This window comes from Neolamprologus brichardi, chromosome 20 (assembly GCF_056152115.1).
Source record: "Neolamprologus brichardi isolate AB-2024 chromosome 20, ASM5615211v1, whole genome shotgun sequence".
Classification (NCBI taxonomy): domain Eukaryota; kingdom Metazoa; phylum Chordata; class Actinopteri; order Cichliformes; family Cichlidae; genus Neolamprologus; species Neolamprologus brichardi.
This window is the reverse complement of record NC_142123.1, coordinates 26,141,559-26,163,172: the sequence shown is the minus strand read 5'-3', so window position 1 is coordinate 26,163,172 and position 21,614 is coordinate 26,141,559. Positions and strand designations below refer to the sequence as shown.

The 21,614-nt window shown below is 39.4% G+C and overlaps 1 protein-coding gene across 5 annotated transcripts; it reads right to left on the bottom strand.

Moving 5' to 3' along the window:
- Nucleotides 1–131: 131 nt before the first annotated feature.
- On the bottom strand, nucleotides 132–19,869 carry ccdc187 (coiled-coil domain containing 187). 5 transcript variants are annotated; one of them, XM_087833897.1, is made up of 14 exons: nucleotides 14,890–15,227; nucleotides 14,265–14,329; nucleotides 12,104–12,166; nucleotides 11,182–11,320; nucleotides 10,906–10,996; nucleotides 10,335–10,367; nucleotides 5,041–5,119; nucleotides 3,228–4,547; nucleotides 2,624–2,745; nucleotides 2,446–2,517; nucleotides 2,226–2,360; nucleotides 1,987–2,081; nucleotides 1,808–1,902; nucleotides 132–1,727 (listed from the first exon to the last, which is right to left on the bottom strand). In XM_087833897.1, exons 1-14 carry the CDS (start codon nucleotides 15,225–15,227, stop codon nucleotides 1,579–1,581), a joined length of 2,796 nt encoding a protein of 931 aa, XP_087690023.1. In that variant the 3' UTR covers nucleotides 132–1,578. The 5 variants fall into 5 exon arrangements, with proteins under 5 accessions (XP_087690023.1, XP_087690021.1, XP_087690020.1 ...); XM_087833895.1 differs by lacking the exons at nucleotides 3,228–4,547; nucleotides 14,265–14,329; nucleotides 14,890–15,227 and adding exons at nucleotides 18,947–19,042; nucleotides 19,807–19,869 and having other exon boundaries at nucleotides 1,808–1,917; XM_087833894.1 differs by lacking the exons at nucleotides 3,228–4,547; nucleotides 14,265–14,329; nucleotides 14,890–15,227 and adding exons at nucleotides 18,947–19,042; nucleotides 19,339–19,682 and having other exon boundaries at nucleotides 1,808–1,917.
- Between the last annotated feature and the right edge of the window lie 1,745 nt (nucleotides 19,870–21,614).

The following is a 21,614-nucleotide window of genomic DNA, read 5'->3' as shown; positions in this document are numbered from 1 at the left end:
ATTTCTTTGTAAAGATTAACGTTCACATGCTTTTGGTGATTCCCCCAAGAAATAGAGTGGAGGAAATAATTATTTGATCGCCTGCTGAATTTGTACATTTACTCACTTAAGAGGAAGTTAACAGTCTCTAATTTTTATGGTAGCTTCATTTTAATGGAGAGCGACAGAATCTCAACCAAAAATACAGAGGATCGGTTGATCCTCTACAACCAGTCCAGAATTCTGGCTCCCACAGATTGCCTATATCCACGCACATACAGGCAATTACAATCCGTCAATCAATTACAGATACTGGCAATCTGATGTGTATAAAGCAAACCTGTCCACAGAATCAATTTAAAAGTTTTCACCACCATGGACAAGACCAAAGAGCTGTCAGAGGAAGTTACTGACCAGACTGTAGACCTAACACAAGGCTGGAATGGACTACAAGACTATCAGCAAGAAGCTTAGTGAGAAGGTAAAAACAGTTGTGCGACTATTCAGAAGTGGAATAAAAAAAATGGCATGGGAGAAAGCGCTACGGTCAGATGAAGCCAAAATCTAATTCTTTGGCATCAACTTGACCTACTGTGTTTGGAGGTAAAGAAACTGAGTGTGATCCAAAGAACACCATACTTACAACAAGTATGGAGGTGTAAATATTATGCTTTGGGGCTGTTTTCCTGCTAAAAGTACAGACAACTTGACTGCAATAACAGGGAAATGGACAGGGCCAAGTACTGTGAAGGTTTTGGATGAGAACCTTTTTCCCTCAGCCAGAACACTGAAGAGGGGTTGTGAATGGATCTACCAATTTGACAAGCACTCAAAACATATCGCCAAGGCAACAAAGGGGTGGTTAAAGAAGAAGCATATTAAAGTCATGGTGTGGCCTAACAAGTCTCCAGACCTCAATCCAGCCTGTGGAGGGAACTGAAGCTTCAAGTTGCAAAGCATTTTATAACTTTTATATAATGTGTTTTTTCTGGATTTTTGTTAATATTTTGTTTCACTCCATTAAAATAAAATTACCATAAAAATTATTAACTGTTCATATCTTCATAAGTGAGCAAACTTACAAATTCACCATGGGTTCAAATAATTATTTTACCCACATTATACCTAGTTTAGACATAATTTCTTTAATTTCTTTTATTATTAAAGTATTCTGATTCTGATTTAGACAATGGGACGAAGTTATATACTAGGTGGCAGAACATAGAAGTCTACTTGGATGGTTTAGTGTATTTGTAATGTAAATAAAGTGTAGGCACAACTTGGGGAGGACTGAGAGATCCAGCTGACAGTATACTGGTTAACTACATATAAAATACAATACAATAACAAACCCAACATTTCCCTTTAGCATTTATAAAAGCCAGGATTTTAAAATGTTGTCTTTAATCACTTAATCAAGAATTTAAAAAGTCTCCTTATTCCACTGCTCTAAAAAAAAGTGCTAGTAGGGGCAGCTGAGTGAATGCTATTCGTGTCAGTTTTAACCCTAAAATAAAAAGCAATGAGAACTCTAGCTGAACTGATTAAGTGTTATAAAAGAAACGGTGTATGGCCTACAGCAGAACACAGTGTTGGAGATCACTGTTGCTTGCAGTTCTCCTTCTTCTCTTTGGATTTACTTCGTCCTGATTTGTCTGTTTGACGCTTTGTTGGCGGAATAAATGTAGGCTCCTCAAGCATTTCATTTAGACCTGACTGTGGCACAGGAAGGGGCTGAGTAGCTGGACCTACAATGGAGGAAAAGGAACTGTCAAGTTATTGTTTCAACAGTTTCAACAGTGGTTTTATTTCAGTTCAGTTCAAATACCCATTCGTCCCATTTGGAGGCTCATTGTGCCTTGCCTCCTCGCCTGGAAGGTTGGATCCAATTCCTCTGCAATGTTTCTAATCTGCTGGGCTGATCTATAAATGTAGCAGCTGTAAGTCACCATATTTTTGAAATATCAGACATACAGCATTAATTAAGAGATTTAACTTGTTAATTACGGTGTAGTGGTGGTGGGACTTGGCGGAAGGTTCTCTGGAGAGCAGTCCTCAGTCGGGGAAGGAAGTCCCTCTGAGTCAAGTCTCTCTCGTTGGACCTGAAATGAACAAAGAGGTTTCTCAGCTTGTTTAAAAACTCTGCTGACAGAAACACCCAATAAAGCCCTTTCACACATATGCATAACAAGGCTGTGTATATGTTTGTCTTTGTCTTGAATTCCTAACCACATGTTCAAACAAACCTGTCTCTCTCTTGCAGCTCGTCTGTCATGATGATTTATCATCGCCCTATGCTCACGCCAAGACTCAGGCCCTTCCAGCTCACGAGATCTACGCTTTGATTTAATTTCTTCTTTCTGCATGAATCGTGCAATTTCCTACACAAAGAAAAAGGCATGATCTTACTAATCAGTTGGATGTTAAATAAATGGATACTGATGACATGTCAGTTTATCATTCCACCTCATCCTGTGCCACTTGTGCTACTCTGAAGTCCCCGTCTGGATTAGGACAGCGTTGAGAAGGCTGAGAGTTCTGTGAGGAAACAGAAATTAAATGTTCAGATCAACAAACCAAACTTCTGTTTTTCTGCTAACCTTCTAAACTACAGTGTTTCATGTTAAATTCTTGGATCAGTTACCCTCCTAAACAGCTTTTCCTCTTCCTCCTGTAGCTTGAGGGCCAGTTCTTCATCTTCTAAAACCTGCTGCAGCTCCCCCAGGCTCAGATTAGTTTCACTCAGCTCTGGTTGAAGTGGTGCTCCTAAAGATGAAGTTTGACATTTCAAATTCAAAATTGAGCAACTGTGATGATGATGAGCACATGATTTGTTAAAAAAAACATCACCCATTAATCATTCAAGTTTACCGAAAGAGTCTGGGAAAGGTTATTTACAATGACATTTGAAATGACAGCACAAGGTGAAAAGATGCAAAATGAAAGCAACTCCCTGGAATTAATTATCTTACAACCCTCAAGATGAAAAGAAAAAAAAAAAGAATTAGAAGAAGAAAAAGTAGAGAATTAAAGTACAAAGGAAATACTATTTTAGACCACTGATTTTGTAGATATGAAACAGGGAAACGTCCCACTTCAGTAAGGAATCAAGACACCACTAAAGCCCAAGTCCAGATAAGGGGATGATTAAGGGAAGATGAGAGGAGCAGATGTACACAGAGAGGGACAGCACCATGCTGGAAGCTTTCCCTCTGCAGATTAGAGTTGGCTGCAGGTCTAAGTGTTACCTGCTGCTGTGCGCCTTGACCTATCCCTGGTTGAAGCCCTGCTGCTGGTGCTGAGACTTTGGCTACGCCCTGGGGCTCTTCGGCGGGGTACATTTACTCTCCTCTCCACGTCTTGCTCCTCCTCTGAGCTTAAGCTTTCTTCTGCGGTCCTGTGTAAATGCCTCCGCTCGCTTGCTACCCTCCTGACTCTGTAATTATTTACATTCCTCTCTCCCCTCTCATCATTGTTACTCCACCTTCTACTGCCTTGTCTTTCTCTTTTAGCAAGGTCTGAGTCTCTTCTCCTAATCTCATAAATCTCTCCATTATCATGATGCCTGTCTCGGTCTTCTCTGTGATCTCTCCCACTGTTCTCTCGGTATGACAATCTCTTTCTCTCCCTAATATCTCCATGGAAACTGTGCCTCGTGGAAGCAGCTCTGTGGAAGGCTCTCTGATGTGGTTGGGAGTCGCCGCAGGAGACCTCACTCCCATGAAACACCTGGCTGTCTCTGCTTTGAGGCCTTATTTGCAGTGGCGCCCCATTGCCACCAAGCTTCACAGGCACACCCCTCTCTTTGAGGACACGGGCCAGCATCTTCCACACTTGGCTGCTTTCACTCTGCTCCCTGCGAGAGCTCCTCTTATCATCTCGAAAACGGACGTGTTTGTCAGGGCTGTCCTTGTAGCTCCAGGTCTTTGCAAAGTCTCTGTTGCTGTGTCTATCCCTGTCATGCAGCCGAACAGATTCACTGTGACTGCATCGCTTTTCTCTAAACTCGACGAACTGAGAGCCTGTATCCTGACCTCTAATATCATACTCATCTCTGTACTTCCTCTCTTTATCCTGATTCCTAGGCCTTCTTTCATTCAGATCACCATTTTCATAAAAGTCCTCGTCCCACTCTTCTCTCTCCTCCCTGAACTCGTCTGAGAATGTTCTACGAGAGTAAACTCTTCTGTAATTTCTCTCTTGTGGCTGATGTAAAGATGCCCGCTGTCGAGCAGGTGCAGTGTTGAATCTTTCATTCAGCCTCTGGGACCAGACAGAGAGCTGTTCAGAGAAAACTGTGTCCGAGTCATCTGAATTTTCACTCAAAGGCTCTCTCAATTCACTCCTAATTTGCCTAATGGAATTGGGGTGTCCTTGATTTGACCATGAAGTTGTATTTTTCTGGGCTGCTAACCCCCTTGGGGAGTTAGTCTGAGGCCCAGTTATGTCTGAGTGAGAAGTAGAGGATCGCCACCTGGTGGTGGTGCTAGGGTACTGCTCCTCCCCCTGACAAACGCTATTGTGTGTGTGCTGTTGTAGGGATAGCAGTGCAGGGTCACTCGTGCTGCCTTTGGTATTGCCAAACATGCAAACAAAAAAAGGGTGGGTGGGTGAGTCTGTTAGTGATTATTATTAATGATGAGGTAACACAGCAATACAAACAGCTGCATCTACAATTAGTATAAATGGATGAAATATAACTGACATATTTCCATGCATTTACATACAAGAATGAGCCCTGCAAATGCTGAAAATGTAATTCCATGCGTTAAAGACAATATCAAAACAAACATGAGAGCAAGTTAGAACAAAAAACATGACACGTTTTTGTTCATGGCCTTGTAGTATCTGTGGTGAGTGATTTAAATACAGCTGCAGTAATGATCACAAGCAGAGCCAAGAATGTTTAGTAAGAAGCTAAATAATGACAGGTTGTGTCCTATGGAAGTATAACAAAGCCTTCTGCAAATTCTAAAAATATCCAAAAACCCCAAAACATTTTATTTAAACAATGTGAACATTTCTAAATAACCTTCATAACTATATACAATAAAGCTTTACCTTCACTATGGCTCCCTGACCCTCTACTTCGTCTCCTGATACTCTCCTCTTCCTCTTCTTGCAACCGTTTGGCAATTTCCTGTGGAAACAAGGCCAGTGTGTACACAAATATGACTTTCAGCAGATAAAATGATCTCTTCCATCAAATAAGCACTTAATCAAAGATATTTTTCTATTTTCCAGTTTAGTTTTCAACAAGATTCACCAACAACATGTAAGGCATTTCTATAAAATAATGTGAAGAATGACAGAATCTTTTAGTGTATGACATAGTAAAAAAAAACAAAAAACAAGAGCAAATAAAAGACTAAATTATAAAACAAAAAACAAAATAATTGAGCTTCCCCGATTAAAAGAATGAACTACACTGATGTGGAAGTATGAGTCAACATAACTGCAAGAATGAGGCTCCACGTACATTGTACCCTTTTCCACCAACAGAGGGCAATGTAACATAGATAAAATCAACAGCTGCAATTTGACAATGAAGGAAAATCTTATCCATGAATTAATATATCCCATATGGATGATTTTGCTTTTGTTCATAATGTAGCAGATAGCTGTCTTGGGCTCCAGATATTCCTTCGTCGGTTTAAACCTCACACCACTCTTTAAACTCGCGCAGCTCCTTTAGATTTGCTCTCATTGGTGAGGTAACAACCAAAATGGACCACAACCTTAGACCACATTTTTACATGAAGACAGGAATCTTTCTACACTGGACATGCAGAGTTATGTTGGGGGATTTGATACTGCTGTGAGGTGATGTGACATCTTAATAGCGGTCATTTAACTAATTCTGTTCTGGGTGGCCAGTGACACCACAGGATTTAGAACTCTGACTGAATAGAACCTGTAAGAAAAAATTAAGAAAAAGTAAACTTTTACAGCAGAAGCAGATCAATGCCACTGCTCCACTTGAAGTAACACTGTCACAGGCGATTGTCTGGTCTTACCAGAGCAGCTTTGTGTCTCTACAGTCCAGCTTCAATGTATCTCAGTGCTACTTTTTTGTGCTACCAATAAATCATCAAAATTCAACCAGTGAATTCTATGAGATTTCCCTCTGTGGGCAGCATTTACAACATAAATCATAAGTAAAAGCAAGCACAGCTGCTTTTGCCTTGCAATCAGGACATTTGTGTGAGCCACTTTGCCAGCATCAGCAGACAATCAGCAGCTTGCCATGGCAGGTTAGGCGTGCAGTGCCACAGGGATCTGGCATTTAAAAGTGCACAGCCTGATGCCTTCTGTTCCTTAATTAAAGACACGATCTACAGGGAGGCAAATATTTAATCAACACCTCTGATCTCCCCGTCATTATAGAAGGTAAGCTAACGTGTGCGCTAATAGTTCATCATTTGATCCCCACGTCAACACTCATAAAAAGAAAATACTGCAGAGCCAAAAAAGTAAACTAGGGTTTACATTTAATGTAAAGTGTAAACCACAGAGTTCAAACCCAACCCCTTTACTAATGATCAAGGAATTTTACAGCCCTCTATGACCTCACACCCTCCAAACAAGGAGCTTTTATACACAGCCTTCTCCAAAAAGGAAACTGCCATGTAGAGAAAATATTTTGCTGTAGTAGCCATGTGAAACAGACAACCAGGCCAGCTGGAGAGTTTTCATGGCTGAGTCGATGACTTTTTCCAGCACAATAGACTTCTCGTTTCTCAGCGACACCATTCATGTTATTCAAAGAATCAGATGAATTTCTTTTTGGTAAAGCAAGTTATACAAAATGCATCAAGACAGCATCATTGAGGGGGGCAGGATTTGCCTTGTGTGTGAACATTCAAACACCGTGGGAGTGGTGATTGATGAGAACCATCTGGTTGGACAACCATGTTTTGGCTGCAAGATGAATTGTTTTTGTATTTACAGCTCTGTAGAGGTTCACTTCCCTACCATAAACAGGAGATAGATACATTTAAAAACAGCTATCCAAGCATTATATTTATATTGCAAACTTGGATTTGGAACCAGATGGTCATGCTCATGTTTGTTTATATTAAAACTAGATGTACAGCACCGTGTAAGCATCTTGAGCCACGGCTGATTTCTTTTATAGCTTGTGTCTAAGGAGACAAACGTCACACGAGCAATTTCAGAGGAATGTTTTTTGTTTGTTAAGCCATTTAACATTTACTTGTAAATCACTGAAGCATAAAAAAGAGACCAAAGTGAAGGGAGGAATAAAGAGCTTATTTTAATTTGAATCTTTAGGCACTTTGTTACTAGCAGCCTGCCACAAAAACACATCAACTGTTGCCATTTTGTTAGCATAATAAAACAAATGTCAAAGATAACAAAGTTTGACAGCATAAAATAATATTTTTGTACTGATTACCAAGGGCAAGGAGTATCTTGGGATGGTGTGCAAAGTGTCCTTAAAAAAAAAACACACTGAGAAAACTAAAGTGGAGACAAGAGAAGTTACACATCTGCTACTTTGATCTGAAAAGCTGAAAGACATGTCTTCAAGAAATAGGGGGAAAAAAAATCCAGCAAAGACCTGACGCATGACTTTGATGCATGGCCCTTCAGTTGATCCGTGTACTGTTCACTGAGGCCACCTAGAAATGGTCTCAGTGGAAGCGTGGCTGTCAAAAAGCCATTCATAAAGAAAGGGAAAAGGCTTAAGAATGCCAAATTACACAAGAATGAGTGGCAGGAAGTCCTATGGAGAGATAAACCAAATCTTAATATTTTGGTTCTACAGGAGATCAGGACAGAAGGATAACAGTGAGTGTCTACAGTGTCTAAAACACAGTGGATGCGCTGTCATGGTTAGAGTTTTGATGTAATTATGAATGCAGAAAATTACTGTTCGTTTTTGATCCAGCATGCAACACCATCTGGAAAGCATCTGATTGGGAATAGCTTTATTATTATTATTTTTTAATCATGACACTGATGCCAATCACAGTGCATAAAAGCATAGCTAGATTGAGAAACAGACAATAGCGTCTCAGAACCCAGATCTCAACATTATTAAAACATTGTGGCAGAAAACGGAACAACAGGAAGCCAACAACAAAGAAGGGCTTTTAATGTCCTTCAATGGAGAACTATTCCTGAAGACTAATTACAGAAATTATAAGAAAGCCTGCCTAAGAGAGTTAAGGATGTGTTGAAGAAAAGGTGGTCATACCAAAAACTGACTTTTAAGCTTCTTAAAACTGCACAAAATCTGTTTTTGCCTTATACACTGCATTTCAAAAATATGCTCGCACATGTTAAATTGCAGCATCTATTTCCCAGAAAAATGTAAAGAAATGAGGGAGGGGTCGAGCCTTTTGCATAATACTGTATTTTATGAACAGATACACCTTGTACATCTTTGAGGCTATACTCAGGTCAAATAGTGATTCAGCTAAATGATAATGTCATCATGCTATTGAGTTCACATCGACACGTCACAATATACATAATTTGTTAAACTAATAAGCACTAAAAGCAAAGTGCAGCTATGGATAATAGACATGGCACTAGTTTTGCAAATATCAGTTGATAAACTAAGGAAATGAACCTGATCATAGTATTAGTTAGTTGTTAGTTGTTCATTTCATGGCAACGCTAACGAAATGATCAGGAGATTGCTGATGTCATAGGTTTCTTTTTCCCAAGATCATAAACGTAAGTACAAAGTTTCATAGCAATAAATTTCTGTTGAAATATTTTCAGTCAGAAGTAATATTCCTATACATAGAGCTTGAGTGCTAATGGGGCTAAACATTCAAGCCATCATTCTGTAATAGAGCTTATTAGAATCTAAATGATCTGTTTAGAGATTAAAATATTAAACAACAAAATTGAGAATACGAGAGTGTGCAAGTTTTGCATGACTAAATGCGCACATATGAATGCATTCTGGATAAAGCACCTGCTGGTCCATGTCTGGAGCTAAGCACCGGTGAAACTGCTTGAGCCATCATCGCTTGAACGACTGTGCTAAACAGCTGACCGTGCTTTTAAAGCCCTCTCTTGGAGCGATGGATACACCCGAGGCCCAGAGCAGCACTTTGCTGCCAGTGGGATTCATTATTTACTCAGTTAGTCCTAAGTGTGAGCAGAATGAGCCATATGATACTCCCTGTAACAGGCGAATAATTAAATGATATATAAATACATCCTAAGTGCCATAAATGCCTATGAGTCCCTGTGCTGTGTGTGATTTCACTGACTTTAAAGGGGAACGCCAGTGGTATTAATTTACCTTTTACCGTCACTAAATCCTATAAAAAATGATTTTTCCTTACTTTTCACCTGATTATTTTCACATTGTTTTGTAAGTTTGTATGCATATCATACAAAAAAAGTTAAAAAAATATATTTGTGCTATCCCTTTTAACAAAAGAAAGAAATGCTCATACTTCCAAGGACAGACGAGAAACGAGTATCCCTCCAAGTATTACTTTGTGCTGAAGGTAAACTTGTTCATACAGTATCCTGTTCTGCTCTGGTTACTGCCAGCAACTTGATGCCCATGGGAAAGGATTTGTGCCTCTTTCAGGAACAAATCCCTCACAATATTTTACTTTGCAAAGTTTGCTGTCAAGGTTTTTTATCTTATTATCAGGGGAACCGTTTAGTTCGGAGTTAATACCATGAAGCTTTTAAATTAAAAATGACAAAAATGAGTGGCTGGTAGAGGAAAACTGATTTTCTACTTTGCACATCTTTCATTCAAGGAGCACGTCTATATCTTCTAGAATAGTCTATAGTGGTTTGAACTTGATTTGACTTTAAAACTATAGATTTGCACAAGAAAGAGATACACATTAAGAAATACATTTAAAATACAAGTGCATGCTCATGCTACTGTATTGTTTGACCTGTGTGCGCTGTGACATTAAAATGATGATATTATAAGGCGTTGAAGGTGCATAAATGCAAAAAAGGGTAATTTTAGCCTACTGCTGATTGATTACTAGGCAACATGAAGACACGATAGATCATGTATAATTCAGCTTTTATGTATATGAATGAGATGTAATTATTTTGAAACTGAAATAACAGAAAACAGGTAAAAAAGCAGGTCCTTTTCGAACATTAGCAGGTCGCTGCCAGGTAATATATTATGATGACATCAGGATAAATATAACTGAAAATTGATGGATATAAATGAGATACTACTGTCATGAAAACTATCATAAAAATGATAAAATACTTTCATAAAGTGTTATAGGGGCAGTAATGCTGAAAACAGATTATTTTATCCCGTTGCTAGTTACAACATCACAATATCTGATATAGATAAGAACCTTCATGGGCCTAAGATGTACCTGTGTGCCAAGTTTGGATGCTCTCCTGATCATCTAGGGAGGTGTTGGCGGTCACACACACACAAAAAATGAACATGCAGAAAGACAGAGAGAGATTTTGTATATTATAGTAAGATGAGCTTACCAGCCATGTAGTATTATAACACTAGTACACTTTCCATCAAAGTCAACTGAGCTAAAGATAAGAATTTTTTTTTTAAATCAAATATGTTCAAAGTTACCAAACATAACAGGTTTCTCCCTATTTGGTTAAATGCATGACAGCTCATGGTTAAGCTCCCCAGTTAACCTAGACTATAGCGAGCATGAGTGCTAAGGTAAATAACCCATTTAAGGTTATGATAAAGTTCCTATATTTGGGTAAACCCTTTGAGATGTATGCATCATCTCATTTCAAAGGGGTCCAACCTGACTCTTCTTATCCCCATAAAGGTAAATTCATTTTTTTTGAATGTTGGGTACTGTAAAAGAAGATTAAATACACATTGCTTTTTTAAAAAAAAAAAAAAATTATGCACAGGTTGGTAATAAAATATGCTATGTAAGCAAAGAGATGTGAGTAAAAGCTCACCTCATCATCCAGCTCCCTCCTCTGAGCCTCCTCAGCACATCTCTGGAGTTCTTCCTGAATCACACGGGCGTACTCAAAGTCCTGCTCCTCTCTATAAAGCAGTCGCAGAAGAAAATTACTTCTCATATTTGTGATTTATGGATACAATAATCAACATAACATGCAGCAAAGTAAAAGAAGACACAAATTTGTGCAATAAATTTACATGCAGTAGCGTAAGGGTTGCATGTAGCACAGTGTGGTTATTGCAGGAGTGTGCTTTGAGGAGTCACCTACAGTTGTCTGGAGGCCTGTCTCTGAAGGGCACTCTGCTGGGCCTGCTGCTCCTCCTCTTCATCCTGCAGCTTCTTGGCTACACGGATGTCATTCTGCACAAGCTGGTTCTTCAGAATGTTGGTGGTATAGTATTGCTCAACTGTAAGTGCAAGGCAGAGAAAAGGGGAGATAGTAAGGTAACGTGCAATGCAAGTATCAAAAGGGACCGTATTTGATCTATTACATATGAATTAATATTTACTATATTGCATTTGAACTTTAAATCTGTTTTCATTTTAAATCATTATGAATGTTTTGATTATCTGAAACATGGTTTGCTGCATGCCAGCTCTTCAGTGATGACACTTTTGAGGAATCTTAAAAATACATACCAAATTGTATGGCTTTTTTTTTTTTTTTTTTTTTTACAAAGATGTACAGAGACACCACAGCAGCAACCAAAAAGGCTTTCATGGAAATACATATGTTATGTAGTACAAATACATCTGGTTGTTATATAATCTTTTCAATCTCTTTGTGTCAATTTCATATAAGTTTTTGCAATAAAATCCAATCTAACGCAAACCAATCCAACAGCAATGCCATACGTTTTTACCTTTATAAAGATGGTTTTAGTGCGGTTTTGTTAACAGTTCAGAGAGTTGACAGTTATTGAAAAGTGTTCATAAAATTTTGATTGCGTAATTAAAATACTCGAGGGAGCTGTTGTTTTGGATTTGCATTATTTGGCACACCAGTGCAATTCTAAAGTCCTTGGCAAGTCTGCAGCATAACACTGTGGTTGTGAATACTTCAGGAAAAGATAAACCCAACATCCAGTGGTGGTTCACTGAGACAGAATGGAGTGCAGCTCACATAATAGAAGTTAGTAGACGCTTGCACAGTATGCAGCTGTCAAATAGCTGCTTAACTTTGTACTTACTCTCCTGCTCTTGCAGGTTGTGTGCCAGCGCTCCATCCTCCAGCACAGCAAAACACTGGCACACTGAAACAATAGACAACAGCAACATTTACAAACAGTTACAAAGTGCTCACAAATGAATGAAGGGGTGGGATACAAGTGTTTAATAAAGTGAGGAGTTCTCAGAGGCTGACGATTACTAAAACAACAGAAAACCGACAGCAGTCAGGAATGGATGTCAATGGCTCCATCGAAAAACAAAAGCTAAGCCTTTGGATGAACTGTGCTGCTTTTGGTCCAACAGTCTGTCCAAAGGGAAACAATAGGATACAAGTACTGTGTGTTATGATGGATGTTTACACGACACAGACAAAAGCAGAGGAGTGTCCCTTTAAACTGGAAAAAAGCAACCGTCCACCACTCTGGCATCACTGTTAAATACATGAAAGGATCTTATAAAATGTTTATAGCAGGGTAGCAGCATTTCAGAGAAAGATTCAAGTGCCCAAAATTAGCAGTCAGACTTTTAGAGCAAAATAGCAGCTCCACCGTCCTAAGCAATGCTCATGTGCTACACATGTGTGTGTGAGCAGCTTTTAACAGTAACAGCAGTACAACACACATAGTCATTCGCTCATTGTTAAAAGGATGCTAAGAGATACCTAGATGCATGCTTTTCTTTCACTTATGTGCTCACTATGCCTACCAAATGAATATACAAAGTTTAAGAGCAGCTGCCTGCAAACATTTAAGTTATTGCAGATGGTACAAATGTACAGTGTGTCGAATGAAAGCTGTAAGGCTGTCATAAATCCAAAGGCTTTAACTACAAGCTTGCTGTATTCCAACTCTGTCTGGTACTCCATATCAAGCCACAAGTCTTTCATATCCTGTGATCCAATAGTCTGGCCACCTGCTGCTAGATATGGCAATAAAACATATCAGTTTCATGTCATTAGTGAACTCTCACCCTTGCACATTTAAAACCAAACAAACTGCAAAGACTAGCACTTTAACATAGACTCAAGAACATAAGAAATAATTATACAATTGTTATTCTAAACTATAAATATATCAAGTGCTTACAGTAGTCCTTAATGAGGCACAGTAGCTTTTTATCTGTGTTTAAAGATCTGTCAAACAAACTCAAACGTTACTCAGGAGAAAATAAACACAGACAGCAGCATTGTGGCTTAGATGTTTCTCCAACTCTTCCAATTCTCCACACACACAGCTTACAGTGACCCCGCCAAAACCGCTTAGCTACCTAATAGATTTTCATCAGGGAACCCAGAGAATTGCCTTTTCGTACAATGGAGGCTTCTAAATAGCAAAGGAACGACAGAGGACAGTGTCTAAGAGGAGATTTAGCTCACTGCTGAAAACCTTTCATGCTGAGCCAGAGACTGGGCCAATTAAAAACACCTGTCCTTCTGCTAATCCATCCACTGAGCCCAACACAGCGGGCTGTGTAACGGCTGTGGAGACAATGGCTCCACAAATGTTGCACACATGCTTTCAGTTGTTTAAGATAACCTGATTAGCTTGTGAAAGCTTAAAATTTATATGCGGGCTGTAACACATTTTACATTGATATTGTTGGGTTGTTTTGGTTTTTTTTTTATTTTAGCCTTTTTTAGGATATATAGACAGATAATATTTCTAAACTTTCAGGAAAACCTAGTAGTGATATATACTGCTTGGACAATTGGGTACACCAGCATGAGCTTACATACTATTAAAGCTACTCAATTTCTGATGCTTGTAGGTTTTAGACTGAGAGGACTTCTAATGCTCTTCCTTCTAGCCCTGTGACAGATTGGTAAAGCCTGTACCCAGGCAGCTGTGACCATAAGTTGAATAAGTGACCATAAGTGACCATAAGTTGAATAAGTGACAGATGTCCAGGAAAATGTTACCTTTAACCACAGCCTCAAAATAAGCACATAACTGTCAACACAAAATGATCAATATGAGCGAGTATTAAAAAAAAATAATTTGTGCCAGGGCTGTTGTATTAAACTGCACTGGATTGTTCAGGGGTCAGGTTGCCACTTGCTTGAGGATGCTTAATGGAGAGCAGCGTGTTATTATTAAAGGTGTATAGACAAATGAAGTACACATTTACCCAAAAAAAAAGTTTTAAATAAAAGGCAGACAAAGATCTCTGAAATGTACTTACTATCTGGAGATGTATTAGATGGTAATACTGATGACGACAACAAATTGGTGGCGTCGACATTCATTCTAATAGGGATATATTAGGATTGCAGGACAGCAGGTGAATACAAATATAACATCAGGTGTTTGATCCATTCCATGCTTGAAGAATGTTTCAAGACATTCATTCATATCTAACTCATACCTATCTAAATATGCATTCCTCTCGCATTTTGTTGAACTTTATCTTGACCACTAACGCCTAATCCTATAATGCTTATAACAATTTTCTTCATTTATACAAAACACAATTGTATCCAAAGTTTTATGAACAATCAAAGGCTCTTCCTTGTTTGAAAATAGGACAGTAAAAAAAAAAAAAAAAAAAAACACGACCCAAATGCCTGAAACACTGCTAAAAAAAATACTGCTAAGAAGAAGTCTCTGAGGAGTAGGTTTCAATCTAGAGAGGCTCAACTGTCACAGGCCATGAAAATCACCCAGACAGCACAAAGCCCCAAAGGGAGCCTCTTTACAACACGAACGACCCTACAAGCCTACACTGAGAGTTTTACCATAACAGACATGCATTACCACTTACACCTGTCGCTGAGCTTAAGAGACTATCCGCTAAATGGATCTCTAACCTGCCCTTATGGGTCCAGTCTGCCGGTGAGGAGGGTTTAAGTCGAAGGATTGATTTTATCCGACGGTACAAAATCACAAGTCCAAACAATTTACTCTTCGAATCCAACGAAGAAAGAAGAGAAAAGCGGAAAATGAGGGGAAAATGAAAGAAATGACAGTCTTCTCTGGCATGAGCATGGATGTGCATGTGGGTGTGTCTGCATTGTGGGCGAACTTGTTTTTCCACAGCACTGCTATAGGGGTTGGAAACAGAGATTTCACAATTGTTACTTCTAAACAGGTTTTGTGAAACAAGGTGTGAGACACTTAGAGCCACCAATCCCCCCCAAAAAAACATATGCTCAGTGTGACTTCAGGCAATCCAACTGTAAGCTTCTTAATGAAGGTCCTTAATAGGGTTGTGTCTGTTTTCTAAGAGGATAGTGAATCAAAGATCCAGCAGGGAAAAAAAATTAATGCTACGTTTGAAAAAAACAAGGATAAGATCTACTGAGAGTGAGAAAGAGTACAAAGCAAAAACATAATGTAAAAAAAGCAAGAAAATAAACAAAAAAAGCCTGAGTCAGCATCACTGTATAGCACAGAGCTTCCCACTAGTTTGACTTTTGTAATATCCAATTTTTAAGCAAGAACCTACCACGGCTAGACAGTCGTATGGAAAAGTCTGTTTTCCATACATTTAAATGCATTTTTTTCAACTGCAACCTTCACTCATAATACAGAAACACATAGGTGACTGTGTTTTTATTAGCGCACTAACAGCCAATCTTCCAAAACTAAATTATGCAGATCATGTCTATGATCCAGGGCGCAGGAACAGCCGCTCAAACACTGACAGAGATATTTCACTTTCATCTTCACAGCTACTTGGATAGCAGCAGTTGCAAATGCCTGCCAAACAAAGAAACCGGCTAAAGGAGAAATGACAAGGGTTCTATTTTCAGCCAAAATCCCCCACCGACCGCCCACATGCTCTCTCCTCTCGCTCCCTTCCTCTCTGGACTGTTCTGCTCTCCTCCTCACTGCTTTTTCTGCACAAGATTCCACCACGAAGTGCCTGACCATCCCACAGATCTTTGTGTTGTGCTATAAATGCAGCGTACTGGGCCAAATAACTCCTGAACTGGACCAGTTTGTCAGGGAGAACAAAGAGAGGTGAGGGGTATTGGGACTCTGGGTCAGTTGGTGAGAGTGAAATTAGGAATGAGGGGGAGGTGGGGGGGGAATTCCTCTGGGAGCTGCATTCCCTCAGCACATCAGGCTATATCAGGAGCAGGAGAGGAGGGAAAAAAACAGGAACTGATAAGGGGTACAGTGGAAACAAAGAAAGCTGACTTTGCCAGGGCTCTTAAATGGTGAGGAAAGTGAAGGTGGAAAGGGACAAGGGAAATTTTGGCTCTTAGGAAAGAGGAAGCATATGCATCCACAAAAGAACACAAAGTAAACCATCGCAGAGCTAAAAAGAGAAAATGTCTGTCTGGTAAAAAAGATAATGGATAAAGAAAAAAAAAATCAGTGACCAGACAGATGATTTACATACTGCAATTGCCTCATTGACAAGTTTATAGGTGCTATTACTGGCTTTGTTTGTGCACTGGCCCCTGCTCAATAAAGCATGAAAATGCTAAGCTGCACAGTGTGCCCTTTGTGTGTGGAAACAAGAGTGGAGTGCTGAATTATCTCCCTTGATAAAAAGACTCGCAGACCTACTTCTATCCCATTCATTAGCTTGGACATGCCAAAGAATGAGTCTTCACTGAGGCGACAGCTTACAAGTTCCTAACCTGTGAATGTTTCCACACTTACATGCAAGCAGATAAAAATCAATTTAGCGCTGCATCTTAATAACACCGAGACAATATTGTGGCGTTGCTTAGCTTTTTTCTTTCTGCTCATATTTAATACCCACATTGGCATGTTTAAAATATATTTATGCTTGTATCGTGGTACGCATAGTATCACCATATTCTTGCCAATACACATTTCTGCTTTCCATACATACACGCTTCTCTAACTATACTGAATATGCTAGACAATAAATTCATATTTGTTTACAACATTTCAAATGTATTGTGCTGAATAATTTTCAATCTATAGCTTAAAATGACTCTGAAGATAAATTCAGATCAGGCTGTTGACCCAGTTCGGATCTTGAGCTTTATATTTGCTATCATATATTACTGTTACTACAAATAAGAATATGCTCAACTGACAATTTATACACTTTGTTACCAGTTTAATAGAATAGAATAGAATAGAATAGAATAGAATAGCCCTTTATTGTCGCTGTACATGCACAACAAAATTGTTGGTGCTCCGCATCAACTGTGTCGGAATAAAAATTAAATAGTGGACAACAGGAATAAATAGCAAACAGGAGTAATATATACAAAACAAGAGAAAGGCACACATTAGAGAACCAGTTGCAAAGTGCTTGGAAGTACTGCAGAGAAAATACTTGATCTGAATAGAGTAGGTATGGCTTGTTACAGGAATATATCCTACCTCAACAACGATTATAATGCACTGATTTCCTTTTTAACTATTTTGCAGAAAGCTGTTTGTAGAAGGGCTGAAATGTATTGTTGTAGACTGACAGCTACAACACAACAAAGACAAACAATGAATAAGCTCAATTTTGTCCCACCATTTATACTGTTGCGGGTTCAAATATTGAGAAGGGACACAGAAACAATACTGATCCAGGAGGGTTAGGTCAAACGATGATTTTAATGAACACGCGTGGAGAGACAACCACTGTACGCAGACAGCATCGATCTCTAACTAACAATGCACAAGCAGATGTTTTATACCATTAGGGCTTAAGCTAAAAAACACAAGCACATAATTGTGAGTATTTTGCAGAGCACCTTCATCTGAGCTGAATTCCCCTTTCTTTCCCATGGATTCACATATCCCAGCTATCTCATTCTTTGCTCTTATCTGCATCCAGCATGCCAGTTCTGTCACTCATGAGATCAATCTCTGTAAAGCAATGCAACATGAACCTTTGTACACAACAACTTTGTACTCCAGCCTTATTTTACCTGGCTTTAGTCTTTCCTGTATGGTTGCTGTCCCAAACTCTACACGGGAAACCAGCTTAATAAACCTAAAGCTGGCTGGACATGTGCATGGACCCTCATCAAGTTTTTTCCAGGCTCAGCCTTTTGGGGGATTGACTGCGCACATAAAAATGACTGGTTCAAATAAAGCTTGGACAAAGAGGTTTTGTTACCTTTTATAATGCTTGCATTTGCTTGTTATTTCTGGCCGTGCAATAATCAAAAATGGTTTTGTTTTTAAGATTGGGCAAACTAACCCCTACTTAGAAAATGCTGGTTAAAAATATTTTTGTCCTGGTGATTTTCCTTTGGTGAAAGGCCAGACCAACCTGTTGCAGGGGAAAACCCCTGCTCATACTTCAGTTGTTTGAACAGCGTTAATGATGCGCAGGTTTCCTTTGTTAGATAGTGATTCATAAAAGATGATCAGTTCTTTTTAGATGCTTAGTACATTTGAATAATTATTAAACTTGATTGAAATATCATCAGATCCCTGTGTGTTTATTTTTTTTCTCGTGACTTCATACAAAGCAATTCAATTTGACTGCAATAAACAGACTAGAGTTTTTTAGCTTTCCTAACAGACAATTTGGTACCAGCTTTATTCCTGTTACCATACAGCACAGCACTTAAATCTGCACTGTCTGCTGCATCAGCCACAACACACGACAAGACACTTCTTATCCGATGTAGATACAGAGCACTGATTTAAGTTAGTCATAACACAAAAATGAGAGGATACAAAGTGGTCGCTCTCATTCTCTCTCAAACAGAAGGGTAGACAAGTCTGCTCTTAGCTAGAGTGTCAATAAAAACTCTTATGGGCTCCATGTCTGTAGCTCAGTAAGTGCCCATGATCTCTAACCTGCATGTATAGAGGCTAAACACGCACACACACAAAGCTTTTCTCCAGCACATACCACAAACCACTTTTCTCTTGAACTTTCTATAGCTGCTAAAGTTGGGTCTGTGTGGGAGTGTATAAGCCTACCTTCTTGGACACGTGGAAGGTTGGACTGGTCAATCTCCAGCTCTGCCATCACTGTCCTCCCTGTGCCCTTAAAGCCTCATGGTGATACAGAAGACTCTGGCAACAGAAAGAAATTGTTTCTTAATTAACATACAGTAAAATTAAGAAGCAATGAGTTTCCACGCTAGACAACCATAGGGAACTCGAACCTCAAATAAAACATTTGGTAATAAACATACTGAACAGATATTAACCCACTAATATTCGCCCACAGAGCTGATTACTCACTAACTAGCTGAGATCAATGGCTACCAGGAGCAACGCTACTGTTGCCATTAACTAAAGGTTAGAATGTAATGTAAACATAATTTGAAGGCCACTTGCAAAACAAAGTAAAATAACAGCAGCCCTACCTGTTCCCAGCACGCCGCCGCCCACGTACACACTGCAGTGTTGTGTTTGTACACAGCCTATTCAACAAGTACCAAACATGACAGCGAAGTGTCAACTTTGGAGTCGCTCGCACTTCTCCCTCCCTCTCTCCTTTCCTGTTTCTCTGTCTGTGCTACAAACTATCCAAAATGTCACGAGCGCACTTGACCGTTTCTAACGCCTCTACTTTGGGTGTGAATTTTAAGCGAAAGCGGAGGTACTTGTTCATCACAGAAACAAAGACCCGTAGACTCGTGATGGGAAGCCAGGGCGGACAAACTTAGCCCACAGTCTGTCGCTCCGGCTGCTGCTTCTTCGCAGCTCCTGTTCGGCAACAGTGTGGGCGGTTAAAAGATGCTGCCTTTACGTGCAAACCGAAACTCGGGCTCTCGTCTATCACGAGCCACGGTATCTTCATAAAAATTCAAATGTATTGCCAAATGTTTTACCAGCTCTTTCATTCCAGGAAAAGCCCGGTTTCTTCGGTGGCAGAGGCAGAGGCAGGATGAAAAGTCGGTGTAGAAAAAATAATACTGTAAGGAAAGAAGAGCTCAATTCAGGCCAAAGGTGATTATGAATTCTGATTTGACACGTGGTAGCAGGACACTGAAGTTGGTGACACCCATCTTGTATACTATTAAAGCTCCAGTAATGCTGTCCAGGCCTAAGCATACATAGTTGTTCAGCGAGTGAATTTGTATTTTTCAACAGTCTTTGAAGGCATCTCAAACGTTCCAATTGCTCACATTTTCCAGAGCGGCATAGGCTATACTTTACTATGTATTCTTTTTATTGCTGTAGTTTGAATATAGTAGGCTGTGTTTATTGGTTTAATTGCAAAGCATGGAGATGGGAAAGAACGAAAAGACATTTGAGAGAGGGAGCTAAGGAAGGAATCTATCTGTCGAATTCAAAGCTGATAATTAATTTCACTCAACATCTTCAAGAAAAAAAAACTAGATTTGTGCAGAAATAATAGGCAGAACTAACATTTCCTGCAGTGTACAGATAATAAGCCAGACTGACAGTTTTAAGACTGATAATATTGGAGAGAGACAACTCTGACTAGAAGAATACGATTCCCCCCTTAGAAATACATTTAAACCCAATTTACTTGTAATGTGTAAAATGACAAATATTAAACGTAACGTTTCTAAACGTAACGATGCCCTCTGCTGGCTGCGTTTGTGCCGCTGAAATATTGTCAAGTTAGAAAGAAATTTCTGGTCTCGTAGATGAAAAGGATGGCAATGTTTGGATTGTCATAACTTGTTGATGTGAGGCGTAGTTTTAAGATGCATGATTTTCAGGAGGTTTAGACAGTCAGATGTTTTCAGGAATAAAGGTTGGTAAATAAGGGCATATTAAACAAAAAACAAACAAACATGGGAATCAGATCAAGAAGAAGAAGAATTAAACTTGAGAGTATCAAAGAAATAAACAGATGGAGAGAAAGAGATTGGGCCGGAGGGGGTCTCATTCAATTCAACTAGCACATGGCGTTTCCACCTGGTAGTGACAACATTTTTAGCAGGTGTTAAGCCAGCGAAAAGCATCTTTCTAGACTTTGTGTGGTGCATGAAAAGTAGTCACCCGAGGCTATTCCCATACCATGAAATAAAAGGCGTCACTTGTGTCTATGAGCCTCTTTCTCTGTATGCATCGCCAAGACTATGAATGGCTTTGTTATACCACACCTAGCAATGTCCAAATATGAAATTCCTTCTTTGTGTTTTCCTGCTCAGTATTTTATTATGGAGCTGAGATGGACAGATGGAACTTTCAGTTGTGTCTGTAAAGGTTCTCAGTCATCCAGGTCATCGTAGTCTAAGGAGCTTGGAAAGAAAAGCGTCTGGACTTCTTTAACCTCCTAGGACCTGGTGTGTAGACATCACATTTTGGATTGTCTACAGCACAATACTAAATTTTGCCCAATCAGCCCAAATAGCAAAGAGAAATTAAAAACGCATGCCATGAAAGAGTTTGAGTCCTTTTTTCCAGATTTTAAGCCCCATGGGAGAGTTGTGGACCCCCTATTGATCCTCTACCCAATCACGCGAGCCAAGGTGTGAAAACGGGTGTGGGTCACAATCAGCCAAGGTTTTGGGTGAACCCACAGAGAAGCCAGCCCAACCCTATCATGTGATTTACTGAGAAATTTCAGTTGTCTAATTCAGCCAGATAAAATCTTATACATGCTTCAAATAAACTTTAGTACAATCTCAATTTCCAAAAGTTGTGATGCTGTGTAAAATGT